This window comes from Chamaea fasciata, unplaced genomic scaffold (genome assembly GCF_029207755.1).
Source record: "Chamaea fasciata isolate MVZ Bird 193981 ecotype frontalis unplaced genomic scaffold, bChaFas1.0.hap1 SCAF_2, whole genome shotgun sequence".
NCBI lineage: Eukaryota > Metazoa > Chordata > Aves > Passeriformes > Sylviidae > Chamaea > Chamaea fasciata.
Window position 1 is genome coordinate 77,746,344 of NW_027094087.1, and position 14,953 is coordinate 77,761,296.

Below are 14,953 nucleotides of genomic sequence, written 5' to 3' on the forward strand. Positions count from 1 at the left end.
CAGGTTGATCTAGACTGGCAGCACAAAGGAAAATTATTCCTAGCTCGTTGGGCTCATGATGCCTCTGGTCATCAAGGGAGAGATGCAACATATCGATGGGCTCGTGACCGAGGGGTGGACATTACTATAGACAGCATCTCCCAGGCTATCCATGACTGCGAGACCTGTGCTGCGATCAAACAGGCCAAGCGAGTGAAGCCTCTGTGATATGGCAGACGATGGTCAAAGTATAGGTATGAGGAAACCTGGCAAATTGACTACATCACCCTTCCCCAAACCCGCCAAGGCAAGCGCTACGTGCTCACCATGGTGGAAGCAACCACTAGATGGCTGGAGACCTACCCTGTGCCTCATGCTACTGCCCGGAACACCATCTTGAGCCTGGAAAAGCAGGTCCTGTGGAGACATGGCACCCCTGAGAGAATTGAGTCAGACAACAAGACTCATTTCAAGAATGGCCTCATAAGCACTTGGGCCACAGAACACAGAATCGAATGGATATACCATATCCCATACCATGCACCAGCTGCTGGGAAGGTGGAACGCTGCAATAGACTGCTTAAAACTACCCTTAAGGCACTTGGTGGAAGGACCTTCAAAAATTGGGAACAGAACTTAGCGAAGGCCACCTGGATGGTCAATACCCGAGGGTCCATCAATCGAGCTGGTCCTGCCCAGTCTGAATCCTTGCATACAGTGGATAAAGATAGGGTCCCTGTGGTACACATGAGAGGTATGTTAGGAAAGACTGTTTAGATTAATCCCACCTCAGGCAAGGGCAAACCCATCCGTGGGGTTGTCTTTGCACAAGGACCTGGTTACACTTGGTGGGTGATGCAAAAGGATGGGGACACCCACTGTGTACCACAAGGAGACCTTATTTTAAGTGAGAACTGTGTGTAGGATTTCATTATATATATATATGTGTGTGTGTGTAGGAAGGTATTGATTTAGGATGATGTAGATGGTAATAGAATAAGGGGTGGATAATGTCCTGGGTTGAAGTATATTCTATCACCATCTTCATGAACTGTTGAAACCAGGTGAGGCAGTGCTCCCTGCCTCCTCCACTCTGGCTTATCTTCTGTTAATGGGCCCATCAGCACCTTTGCTACACAGCTCACAGATAACCCCCTCCTGGACTACCTCCTGTTAATGGGCCCATCAGGCCTTATCACATGACTCACCATCCCATTGTGGGATGCTCCGCCCAGAGGGAGAAACCAAGCATTTCAGCCTAGATATAAGCTGAGACTCTGAACACCAGAAGAGCGCTTACCCACTGAATTCCCAGAGGACCCGAGCTACCAGACCTTTCTACAAGATCACTGCTTCAAGAAGACCACCTCATCTGAACTGCTTCCATCACTACGCTCAGGTTGTATTCTGACTCTGTCAGCGGTCTTTTGTATTATTGCATCGATTTTATTTTACTTTCTTTCCTTTTTTTCTTTTTTTTCCTATTAAATTGTATCTCTGACTTGGAGCCTCTCATTTGTTTTGCCTTCAAACTACTACATACACCTTGCAGAGTTTTTAATAATAATATCAGAAATAGAGAACTGCTACCACACTGGAGCCAGACTTGTGCAGAAAAAGACAATACTGGAGCCGGGGTGTAGCTTATTAAAAGATATAAAAATGAAATATGATATTTAAACCAAAACAAAGCTGAGAGAGGTTTGATTTTGTCACAGTTACAGAACAGTGGGGATTAACGCATGAGGCAAAACACAAATGGATGAAGCAGAACTTCTGTGAGACAACACAGACCTTTTGTTGTATGGAGGGAATGTAATATGAGATGTTCTGCAAGAAAAGAGTTCACTGGGTTCACCAAAGCACACTTAAATACTCAGGCTTGAGTATATATAAAAGACACAAAGCTCAGTGTTGTAGAGAAGTATGACCACAACACACTAAAATTTTCTTCTTACAACACATGTTTAAAGACAAGTGACATGGAGAACCCTGAATGTACACATTCAGAAATAAACACCCTAGTGAAGAAGGAGAAGCATCCCTAAAGACAAAATTAAATATATACATACAAGTCTTAATCTCAAGAAGTCATAAAATACATTACCTCAAGGACAAAAATGAAGGTGAAAACAACAGACATTGTTGCTAAAGGCACAGTCACTGGATCTGCAGCATCCCACTGAAAAGCAAGCATAATCCATTCATAGAAGAAAAGTGCTTAAACAAAATAAATGCCTCCTCACTGCCTTAACTTTTCTTGAGGGTTTTGTTAATGAATAAATTTCACTTGAAAATATACCCAGACAGGAATGTCATCTTGGTGTGCTCTTCTCTCTCTGATTTACATCTTAACTAGAAATTAAAAATAGTGGACCAGACTACAAAAAGGCAGAAACTGACTGAGCTCCACAAATTACAATTAATCTACAGTGATCTCTGCCAACTAAGACTGCTGTATCTAGAAATCATGTTTCCTTGCATTCATCACACTAATGGCTCAATTGATCATTAATTGGTGTTAGGAAATGTGCAAACACATGCTGTACTACTGTAATAAAATGCTTAAAAGAAACACAATTACCTTAACTGATAACAACACAGACTGGGCCAGAACAAGTACAGCAATAGTTCTCTTAAAAAATGGATGCTGAGTTATATCATACATCTTCGCTCTAAAGCCATCGTTATCTGAAAAAGGAGTTTGAGGAGGAGAGTTTAAAATACACAATAACATTTCCACCCTATTTCTTGACATATTTTCCATGTTCATTAGAGGCAAAATAATCCTTTCCCATTTTCAAAATACATTTCTAATTTTCTGCCACAATTTTCCATATCAAATGGAGCTTCTGAACATATAATTTCAAATACTGAACACCAGTGTTGCATGAAAGCTTTGGTACTTTTAGGGCAAGTGCATCATTCAACTGTTGTCAGGTTAATACATTCCATTCATATCATTACAGCCAACTGCAATATTCTAAATATTTTTCATTTAGAAATCCATTTTTCATTAAGGCTTATCCCAAAACCATCGAAGTACAACCTTTTTTGGGTCGATTTTAATAGCCTTATGGAGAGATCTGTAGTTGGAGCCCATTTCCACATTAACTTATGCACAACCTCCTAGTGGCCTCACGATTACAGTTTTAATTTGAATCACAGACTCCTGGGGAATTATGAACACTAGGGCTCAACATGAATAAAATCAAAATATCTTTGATACCCGGGCGAGGTGGGAGATGAAGAGGTTGTGCTATCTTCAGTCTGCTTTTCAGATCTTCCCAACGTCTCTGATCTACAGTCAGTAAAGCTGTCCCCTTAATAAACAAAGAGAAGCATATAAAGCTTTTGTCATTTAACAGCACTGCAACATGAAAACAACATTCTCTTTGGTGCCTGAAATAAAGTTACATACACAACTTCCCTTAAATAACACACTGCTTGGGGAAAAGAGTCTGAAGTATCAGCTGTTACTCAAGAGGATTTCTGGACACATTAGCTGTGAGTTTCTGGGACTCAGCTCAGCAGGCACAGTTGCTGCTCTTTGTAGCAGCAGCCCAGTGTGGGCAATAAAACACTGCAGGAGGTCTTCCATCTGACTGAACATCATTTGCCAGGAAGCAGAGTGGTGGATTTTGTCTGGACTTTGCAGCAGAAAATTTTGTGGCTCGCTACTGCCACTAATTTCTTCAGGGAAGGAGCCCTCCCGGAGACCACTGCTGCTCTCCACAGCTCTTCTGCTTGGGGTGTAATTGAAATAAAATAATAGTATGCTATGAATCTACAAGAGCTCTCCACAGAGGAAGCACGAAGAGACATGAAGACACACCTTTAGGGTGGATGCTGGTAGCTGGTAATATGGATAAATGTTCACATAACATAGCAAACTTAAACCAGAATTCAACACTATCTAAAATGACCTTAAAAACAAAGTGAGTTCCTTATCACTTTAGAGAACTGTAAAATCTCACAGAAGGCTTCTAGAGTTACAAAAACAAAGAGACATTTTCAAGGTAAATGTCAAAAGTCTGTCTCCCAGACACTTGGGTCCTGTCCCTGTCAGAAAGGAGCTGCACTCAGCTGGATGAGGGTTGGCATGATCTTTGCCCTTACCTGGGTATTGGCTTGTGTAGATGCTGGAACTATGGCTGACTGTGCAACTGATAAAGTAAGGATTTCTCCCTCCTAATGAACAAAATCTCTGTATGGAGCTGTGTCCCTAGATGGTACCCTGGGAAGAGGTGCCTTCCAACACAATGTGGACAAAGTGACAGATGTAAAGATGCTGACTACTCCTGTCAGACCCAAACGCCACCATTTAGAAACACTTATATTAAAAGGCAACACATTCATACCAAGGAGCATATCTGGTTTATATTCTTGGAGAGCCTTCACTGCAAACAAGACAAAAGGTGGCAAAAAAGTGGACTTATGTAAAATCTAGTGGTGCCAAATTGCTCTGTTGCTCAGAAACTGCCAGTTCCACAAGCTGGAACATCATAAAGGAACCTCAGAGCAGAGCACTGTGAGCTGGTCTAGGGCTGGAGGAGCTGTGCTTGCTGTTGGACTTCAGCTCAAAGTGCCAGCTAATATTTCAGTCGTTCACATCTTCACTGCTGTCTGAACTCCTGGCACTTGAAAGCTGTGACAAGTGATAGCTGGGGATTGAAATGGGGTTGGGGTAATTTGGGCTATTGCCCTGTCACTGGGACAACCAAGGACAGAGGCCAGAGTTTGCTGTGGTACTTCCCAGTCCAACCTTCCCACATTTGCAGTTCCAACAACTCATAAAAAAAACTATAGCATATTTGAAATGATCACATTTTTTTTCTTTTTATATGTAAAATAGTTTGTTCAGTAATTGTCCAACTCTGATCCTCATCAACAACTCCTGTAATAGTTCTAACTATATATCAGCCATGAACTTTCTGTAGAAAATATCTACTTTAAACACTAATACATTGGTCAAGTAACTAGTTTTAAGAAAATGTGACTGAACCTTACACTGTGGATTGTTTTGCTCTCTCCTTTCTGGGCTAATTGCCAGCCATCTCTCTGCATTTTTTTTTTTTTTTCGTTTCTGGACATTTCTTCAGTCTACTTGAATATTAACTGGGCTGAAACTCTTGCCTACTTAATTAACATTTTCAGCTCAAATCTGAAAACATTTTCTTTTCTCTATAGTAAATATATAAAAAGTAATAAGTAGTCAAGAAAAAAGAAAGAAAAACAAACACTACATGCCACCACAGGTTACTAAGAAACAACTGAAGAAGCTGAACCAGAAGAAATAAAAGATTTATACTTTAAGTATGATGTGAATTCTATAGAAATATTGCCTGAATGTGCCTGCTCAGTGTAATTTACAGGGAACTGTTACTAGCCAGCAAGGACAAAAAGCATAAAGCTTTCTGTATTTGAAAATTTGAAGGAAAAGTAATATTGCACAGCTGAACAAAAAGTGAAAAAATCATCTATAAAAATCTAGTGGAGTTCTCATACTATAGAAATTTCAGCTTTGTTAATTCACAGCCAAAATTCAGTGAATAAGAAAAGAAATTATTAGTACATTGCGCCTTGTTCTCTAGAACAGATATATTTTAACTGGAATGACTGCACTTCATCTTACCAAAATTACACTGACGTTATGCAAACAATAAAATACCTTCAGAATAGAAGAGATTTTAGGCTATTTATTTTGCTCACAATCTGCTTGGCCCCACTTCACGATGCCTTGCTTGCCCACATTAATGCACAGTAACGTGCTGCTTGACTCCCTTCCGGAAGGAGTCAAGAGGTTTCCCTGATGGACAAACTCAAGGGTTGTGTTTGCTACTGGGCTTGGGTCAGGGCCACAGCCAGCACCCAGCTCCAGCACAAGCTCACTGGGCTGTTGCACATCTCCATGCCCCATAGCATGTAATCATCCTTTCCTTTCAGAGCCATGAGGGGTAAAAATCATATCTCATTATTTTTGTGACTTTGAACTGAACGATGAAAATAATTTTGTCTCGATGCCTCAGAGGCACCACAAGAGGCTCAGAAAAATCCCTCAGATTTAAGGTTGTGCAGTGTGTGCAGCAGACCCATCCAGAGGATTCTACCTTTTAACAAGTGTAGACTTGAGCTGCTTTGAAACAATTCTCCTGAGGGCAGGTTTTTCTACTTTTCAGGGTAATCCAAAAAGCCCAAGTGAACTTGCCTAGAACACTAGATACCTTTTTATTTGAGTGATGGACAATCATTTTACAATGTACTCTGTGGTTTGTAAAGAAAAAAACACACAGTTTTACTTTGGATCTGAAATACTGCAACGGCAGGACTCTAAAGAGACCCCTCAGTTTCAACATAGGCAAGCATAACACATCTTTTTATCTGCCACCACATGTATGGCTACATCAAACTAAGCAGCATCTGTAAATACACAGTGCTTTATGTTCAATCTCCATCTAGCAGCACAGTTGCACTAGAAATAAATTCTAACAGCTTTGATGGAGTGTGTGATGGTTGCTGTCATCACAGGCTTCAACTTTCTAGCAAGTATGGATCAGGTGTATTGAAAAATGTAAGATTGGTAAGCCACTACTGAAGGTAGCATTACCAGGTAACATAGACAGTGTAATATCAGTTTCAGGATTCTCAAAGAGCCAATTCTACACAAAAAACCTTCTCACTCAGAATAAACCACGTCACTTAGTACCTTGTTTTCATTAAAATTAGCGATGACAACTCCAACAAAAAGGGTCAGTCCAATCATGCAGCCAAGGAATACAAAAACATGGATGTAGATTCCATGGATCTGAATAGACAAAAATAAGATTAATAGTTAAAAAAACTCCATAGTTATTTGTTGTAGAATGCAAAGAATCTGATGTGTTTCCTTACCGGCCCAACACGATGAATAATAACATCTCTGACTTCCACCCAGCCTTTTAATGACAGAACTTCGAATAGTGCCAGCATCGCATTGCCCACATTGTCAAAATTGAAATTCCGAGGATTTGCCCTGAAATGCAGTACACAAATAGGTGTAACCAGCAGTAAAGTTGTTCTATTTGTTACTTTGATTCTTTTTAGTGTAACACTAAAATACCTTGCAAAGTTGGGGTGAAAGCCTCTGAAACATATCAAAGTTCCATATCAGGAATAAGAAAACAATGGCAACAGCAATAAATATGTAAACCTAATTTATTAGATCCCTATGTATGTTTTATTTTCTTACTCAGAATCTGACTCACAGCAATAAAGCTTATAACACGTTCAAGGCCAGGCTGGATGGGGCTTTGAGCAACCTGGTGTAGTGTGAGGTGTCCCTGCTTATGGCAGGGGGGATTGAAACTAGAAAATCTTTGAAATTCCTTCCAACCCAAACCATTCTATAACTCCATGTTACTGCATTTTAAAGCTTTTGCCAATGCAATACGAAAAATACATCATTCATGGAAAAAAAATGATCTGATGGTATTGGCCAGATTCTAAAATAAATTTACCTGCAGGAAATAATTCCCTAACCCATGGTCATGGTCAGGAAGATTGTTGAGAAAATGTCCTGTTTCATTACCATGAGGAATTGATAGCATAAAGCAAAACTTACTGAGAGGACATCACATATTCTCAGCTTTCCTACACATGTGCTCTGACTTCTTCTATGACTTGAGATTCAAGAGAATTTTTCCAGCTGAACATTAAATGTATTCTCCTTGGGCTAGGGCAGCACGTTGCTCTGTCTCTACAATCCAAGGCAGATAATCCAAAGAGCCCAATGACTTTTCAACACTTTATAAGGTAAATAGTTGTATTCCAGAAGACTTATTAATATTTGGTGCTTCTTGAATCTATCCATTCAGTGAAAAGAGAGCTTCAGATGTAGATAGTTCTTTTTAATGCAGTCCTTATACTGACATCTGGCTCTTGAAAATCTGGCCTGACAGCCAACAGGTGGTATAAATGTCTTTGTGGTAAAACATTTTTCTGCAATAACAAAACATTCCCCAAAGCTTGCAGTTATGCTGATTAAGACAGTTTTTGCTTATTTCTGGATCAAGCTGAACAGGATTCAATTTGCTTACTTGAAGAAGAATTTCTCTGAAGCATACAGAAACAAAGACTTCTGCAGATGTCAGAGTTTCACTGAGTGTTCAAATCTCAGCGTACTATTTCATTAGTGTAGGGTGGCTCCGAATCTACCACTGCTGGTACATTCTTTATCCACACACATGGCCAATTAAAATAATTGTGGCTGATTAGCTGATTTTGCAAAACGCCAACCAAGTGAAAAAGAAAACCAATTAAAAAGAGTGAGTTTTGCCCATTCAGGTGTTGGGAAATATTAAATGGACTTTATAGAATACTAATAAAAAACATACATTAGCTTTTAAAAAAGTTTTTCTGCACTTCTACACCAGATAGACCACAAGGATTCCTTGCACTGGAAAAAGAGAGAAACTGCTAGCTGGCATGGTTGATGACCAGAGAAGAGAAAGACTGCTTTTAGACATGATATAATAATTTGTTTTTATGGGTAGCTGTAGGCAGGTTGATTTCAATTTCTCTTCCTTCCTATCTTTTCCTATTTATTTTTAGGTTCTATTGTTGCTTTATGGCTCTCAGGTTGCCTTCATAAGAGTACTAAAGAATAACAAAGTGATGATACTTTTCAAGAAAATAACTCCCACTGTAATAATACCCAAATCAAATCTAATTCCTATATAGGTTCAGTACCTAGAAGGTTTTTTCCTTCCTTTCTGGTTTATGAAGTGGAGGTTAAGTGTGGAAAACTTCATATATCTGGCTTTTTACTAAATATGCCAGAATTTTTACTCTAAGTATCATTTGAATTACAATAAAACCCCTCCACCAGTAATTTAACGTCATCACATTTGAGCCATTTTTTCTACACCAACAGTTGCATTTTTGAAGAAACACAGGCCAAAGTGTAGCAACTCACCAGACTCGGGGCACCCAAAATCCAGGCTTTTTCTCTCCAGGTCTTAATTTTAAATTGAGATTTTTGGAAACACTTACATTTATTCTGAAGATGCCATGACAATCTTCCTATAATGAAATAAAACACAGCCTGAGATTAAACAGAAGCCTGTGAGAGATGCCAACATGCCAGCATAAACAGCACATTTGCCATGATGGGAAAGCAATATACACAGAAATGAAGGGTTATTTTTAAGCCTGCGATTAATGGTCATGGACCTTTACCCAAATAAAAAATTCATCTTAGTAAGTGTTCTATATACCCTTTTCCTTCAGGACTAACAGTGCTTTTCAATTTGCAAGGCTATGTAGCTTTTCACCTCTTTCCTAAAGACCACTGGTCTCTTTAGATCAAGATGGTATTTCTCCAAACGGAGTAAGAAACACAGAAAACTTTCTCCATCTAACCCACATGGCATCCCCAGTGATTTGGACCTCTAGCAGTCTAACCTGTTTTTCAGTTGTTTGGAATGCAAAGGTGTTATTTTCCATGATTAAAAAAACCTCCATGAGTCCTTTGCAGGTAACATGGCATTCATTTGACAACTTTTTTTTTTTAGACAGTCCCCAATATTTGGACCTGCTTTACTTTTTATATGGAAACTCATCCTTACCCTCATTTGCTGACCCCTTAATCACCTTTCTCTCCATCATCTTGCCTCTGAACAAGAAAATGCCCAAGATCTGTTTCTCAGATGATAGCTCTGATTGCCCTTCTTGCTTTCTCCAGCAGGCAAAAATGGCACAACATACCATTATTCTGAAGCAGAAAAGCAGTTCTTACCCTAGAGATGATGTGAGGGTCATTGCATTTAGCCAGTTTCCCAGCAAATAGCTGCACTCCAAAGCTTGCGAAAACAAGCATTAACGTCAGCAAAAGAATAGAAACCTGTAAAGATGAAGTTGGACTTGTCAAGTTCTTCTTCTGCAGACTTGAGAAGGGGGTCAGATCCCCTGGTGAACTGCAGGGAAGATTGTTTTGTGGTATAAACCTGGAGATACGGCTTTTATGACAGACACGTTTCTTTAGGTTCTGGTCCAGATAACCAGGACCAGTGTTATCTTAGTCTTATTTTTAACACAGGATCTAAGAATTGCAGATAAGGATAAAGGCTCTGTCGCGCTCAGTGTACCACCTTGCTAAACTCTGTATGTGTAAGAATTGCCACTCACTTTGAAGAAATTGCTTGAGTACTTGCATATGTGCTGCTTCTGTTTTGCTGATTCAGGCTAATTAATCTGATTAAGCCATTGTCAGATATTTAATTCCAGGATAGCTCCAATAAAGATAAGCATGAGCAAATTAAGATGTAAATATCTTTAATAGAATACAGTATTTATGAAATGTCAACTAGCTTCATACTTTTTGTTCTTGCTTTATTACTCTCTGCAAATATTTTGTAGCTTAATGTTTTATAACAACCTGACCTAATAAAGCCTTCTGTTAAAGAATAAAATGGCTGTTGCTTATATTGCTGACCAATATCACATAAGGGTCCCAAGACAACAGATTATGTCTGATCAAGCAATCACAGACTCCATTGTTTTTCTTATTATTATAAGCATGGCCATGATCCTAATAATAACTACAATGACATAAGAATAGGATCCAGATCTGTGATGAACAGCAGTATTGTTTTTGGCTGCCTCTCAAAAAGCTTGATGGTAGAGACCTGCAGCTCAGAAACCAGGTTTACTTTTGTTCTTGCAGAGCTGCCTTTCACTACTTCTCCTCTTCCTTTACCAACCAGAACTGTGAAAAAGGGGTAGATTTATTTTTAGTAGTCCTCCTATGTAATTATGAGTAAAAGTATGCTAAACAAGTAACATAATTTCAAAAAGAATTATTACAACAGCTTTACTACGTATGAGTTACTTATATTCTAATTTTTAGCCTGCTGTGTGGTCATCTGCAGTGATACCACAATAAAAAATAAACAGACAACAATGGTGAAAAGAATAGAAAACATGGCTTTTATATCAAAATGTTATCTTACTACTCCTTCATGTATTTGCACAAGAAAAAAAATAATTGGCACATACCAAAAATATTTCCTTAAAGCCACTAAACAGCTCTCGGACCACTTTCCTCATCTGAGGGACCAGTTTGAAAATCCGAAGAGGTCGCAGGCAGCGGAGCACCATTAAGAGCTGAGCTCCAGATTTGGCAGGGACGTTCTGAGGCATCCAGCACAGGAATATCAAACTCACCTGGAGGTGGCAGGAACAGGAAGAGGCAAAGAAGGGTCAGGCTTACAATGTCTTACTTGGCATAGACACAGCACAGAAGGTCAATGAACACTTCTCTCCCTTAAAATTAAAGGAAAGAATAAGGCAAAAGAGCATCTAATTTAGAAAAAGGGCTTAGATCTTGTATGTCCTAGCTTATTGTTCTAAATAATGGCCATCAGTTTTGTTGTTGTCTCCCCCTTTGACTCACAATTGATTTCATTTGCTTAATTAGATGGAATAGTTCCAAAAGAAGAAATCAATTTGGCTGATTCAAAACAGGGACACAAACTATATTCTTGGAGCAGGCAGCATTATTTCTCTCCCTCCTTGAAATTTCAGAGATTCTATCCTGGAACTGAGAAATCCTCACCTGGAAAGTCTGTTAGCAGCTTTCCTGACAGTTTTTCCTACCACTTTGTTACAGGCATAAGTGGTTTTGTCACCACGTGGTTTCACTACACGAATGATATGTTTCTGGAAGTGTTTTCAAACAGCATAGTTGTGTCACGTAACCTGAACAATCACTGACAAATGTTTATTAATTTAACATCTCTTAAGTGCTTCTTATTTTTTAAAAGCCAGTGTTATCATAGCGGGACAGAGGTGAGAGTATTACAAAGAAGTAAGTGCACAAAGACTTGAGGATCAAGATGATATCACCAATTATTTAAAGCTTGATATAATTTGTTAAAAAAAAGTGATAAAAGACAGCCACCCCACCAAAACAAACAGCCTTGACAGTCCTGACTTTATTTCACAGTCTTTTAAGATTGACAAAGCCACATCTAGAATATCTGAACTACACCACCAAAATCTTTCCTTCAGACAAGCAGAGGGATTCAGAGAGATTTCAAGAAACCAAAGCACATAGGAATTATGCATACTAGAGTAGGAGTTTGTACAAGAATGCATATTTTTATTTGTGCTAACAAAAGAATCTTTGATACAAATTGATCATGACAAATTTTATGCAGCACATCTGCCTGGTGGATTAATCTCTGAAAGATTTAGTCTAAATCCATCAAAGCCATTTTTCTCAGTAATTTCTTCAGTTAGAAAATATTTCATACTCTATTATACTGAGCACTGGTTTTGACATGATGTGGTGTTTACTGTCATGTGTGAAGAGGAAATGGACAGCTTCCTCTTGTATTTTAATGGAATGCAAGAGATTTCCCCCCAAAAATTTGAGAACTGTTGAGAAACGTTTTTCCCTGAGAACCACTTCTGATAGATACGGGATATAGGTTTCTTTGCTTTCTTCTATAGCAACACCAGCAACAAAGATGTGCCCTCTTTCAAATGGTAAAGGCTTTTGAAACACCTTCAATAAAACAGGAATACTGTTGAGAGGGGAAGAAGCAATTAATATCTATGAAACAGGTAAAATTAACATTCTCCTGCATAAAAATGCTGAAACAAGGTCAGAGTTCTCCAGTTTACTCTGAAGAAAAATCAGATCTGATACTTTAAACATATCAATAAATAAAGAATTAAAAGGGACAATACAGTGATCCTACACTAAATGGTCAGGTGTTTATCACATCCATGCATCACAACTGGATTTGCATCAGGGTACAGAGCCAAACTTTTTCACACTACAAAAAATTTCTATAACCAAATATATCAGAATTAAAAATGCCACAAAAACCTTCCATAAATATAAAAACTTACAAGATATATAAATATGTCCATAACTCCTCCAAAGTCCCTAATGACAGCTGTTGGTGTAAAGAACAAGCCATCTGCCATAATCTTCAGATTAAGCTCAATGCTCATGAATATTACAAAAACATATTCAGCAATCTGAAAAAAAAAGCAGAGAACAACCATAAATTAGGAATGGGCAGTGGAAAAAAGCAAGGTGACTGTGGTTCAATAACTGTAAAATGATTCAGTGGCAGTACCTGGAGTGTTGGAGCATGCATAACTCTTCTAAAAGGGGATTCAAACATCATGGAAATGCAGGAACAGATCGTAACAATGATCATGACCCAGTCCAGGTAAGTAACCAAACCCAGCAAGTCACTGTGAACGACACACAAGGAAATGCCATTAGAGAACTGCCCTTAGCTCTGTGGATTTGCTTTGTGCCTACACTACAGTTAAGTGCTTTCCTATCAAAAATAAATTGATGTGAGAAATGTCAAAGATTTCAGCATTTCAGAAATGCATAGTAAAACTAGAGAAGTTACATGCAAGTGAAGAAGAAAAGTCTGATTAAAAAATTCTCTTTCTGTCCATTCTTCTCCCTGAACAACTCCATGGTAAGAAAAGCCTTTTTTGGGAAAAAAAAAACCTCACAAAAAACCAAGACATACACATGTGCATGCACATTTACACACATCCATGCATGTGTGCACACACACTTATATTGCAGGCTTATGAGACCAAGCAAAGTTACTTTTGCAGTGCTTACTAAAGCTGATGATATTTGGTATTTTTCACAGCTCCAGTAACAGGATCTGTTTTAGAACTATAAAAAGAAGAAAGAATACAGTCATTTACATTTTATTTTAGTCAGCATTATAATTATACCATGCATCCATCAACTCAAAGTAATTTCTGTCCAAAATCAAGGCTCCATTTTATGCTGTCTTTATTTTAAATGTCTGTATAAGTTTCATTTAATTCTATGCAATTTCAGTCATATTATCAACACAGCTAGGATCAGTTTAACTCATTGCATACCCGTAACTCCTCTAAGATTCTTTGAACTGACAGTTTTTTTGGGTCTTGATTTTGTAAACAAGGACTTAATCTTGTAATTTTCTTGGGAATAAGGGGGATAACCTGCTACTGAATTTAAGGTACCAAAATGCTCTGTACAATTACTTCAAAACTTCTTGGACCATGGCTGGAAGAGGCTCTGAGCAACCTGGCCTAGTAAAAGGTGTCCCTGTCCAAGGCAGAGAGGTTGGAACTAGATGATCCTTAAGGCCCCTTGCAGCTCAAACCACTCTATGATTCTGTGATCATATGATACCCTCAGTTAACACACACACCCAGCCACCCATACACACAAATCCATCCACAAACTCTATGTCTTTCATTACTTCTTTAATCTTTTTCTGATTAATAGTTTTAGATTCTCTGTATCTGAATTTTCCCATGTAATTGCTGTGCTCCACCTGCCATATCCAAACACCCATTAGGCAAAGAGTGAGAACTACTCTCTAAGTAATACGCACATATCTAGGTGACATGAATTAAGTTCCTGCTGCAGCAATTATTTATCAATTTTATCCGAAACGGAATGAGTGGTGAGGGAGAAACTACAAGAACACTTTCCAAGAAGCCTCCCCTGACCCACTGGTTATAGGCACTTTAACTTATCTTCCAACTCCCGTAGGAAATCATGCCAAGACAGGATCTGCACTGACATATCCTATATTTCATTGGAGGGCTCTAGCCATTGGGATGTGAAATTGCCATTACTTCCTTGCTGAGCTTAAAGTGAAAAATGGACTGAACAGACTTGAGGAATTACCACCAGAGAGATTTCATGATTATGAATTACAGGAATGCACAAGACATACAAGGAAAACAAGAGACATCTTCCACAGGCCAGGTTCATCCACTTACACCAGTAAGCATACAGAACACACTTCATTATGTGCCTTCCCACTGAAATCACTGACTTTTGCTTCTTAAACTCATGCCTCTCCCTACATTGTACATAGCAGCATTCCTCAGCCTTTTTTTATTAGAAGAAAATATGTATCCTATCAGTTTGAAAAAGACACCTAGA

The 14,953-nt window shown here is 38.7% G+C and overlaps 1 protein-coding gene across 1 annotated transcript in view; it reads right to left on the minus strand.

Annotated features, from left to right (window-relative positions):
* The window catches only part of NALCN (sodium leak channel, non-selective), a 238,087-nt gene that overhangs the window by 21,906 nt on the left and 201,228 nt on the right, over positions 1 to 14,953 (minus strand). The window contains exons 23-33 of the mRNA XM_066176413.1: positions 13,622 to 13,678; positions 13,110 to 13,230; positions 12,877 to 13,008; positions 11,014 to 11,181; positions 9,755 to 9,859; positions 8,933 to 9,039; positions 6,871 to 6,991; positions 6,686 to 6,784; positions 3,209 to 3,302; positions 2,564 to 2,670; positions 2,087 to 2,161 (exon numbers count right to left, since the gene is read on the minus strand). Coding sequence (XP_066032510.1) covers positions 2,087 to 2,161; positions 2,564 to 2,670; positions 3,209 to 3,302; positions 6,686 to 6,784; positions 6,871 to 6,991; positions 8,933 to 9,039; positions 9,755 to 9,859; positions 11,014 to 11,181; positions 12,877 to 13,008; positions 13,110 to 13,230; positions 13,622 to 13,678 — 1,186 coding nt within the window. The remainder of the gene's footprint in view (positions 1 to 2,086; positions 2,162 to 2,563; positions 2,671 to 3,208; positions 3,303 to 6,685; positions 6,785 to 6,870; positions 6,992 to 8,932; positions 9,040 to 9,754; positions 9,860 to 11,013; positions 11,182 to 12,876; positions 13,009 to 13,109; positions 13,231 to 13,621; positions 13,679 to 14,953) is intronic.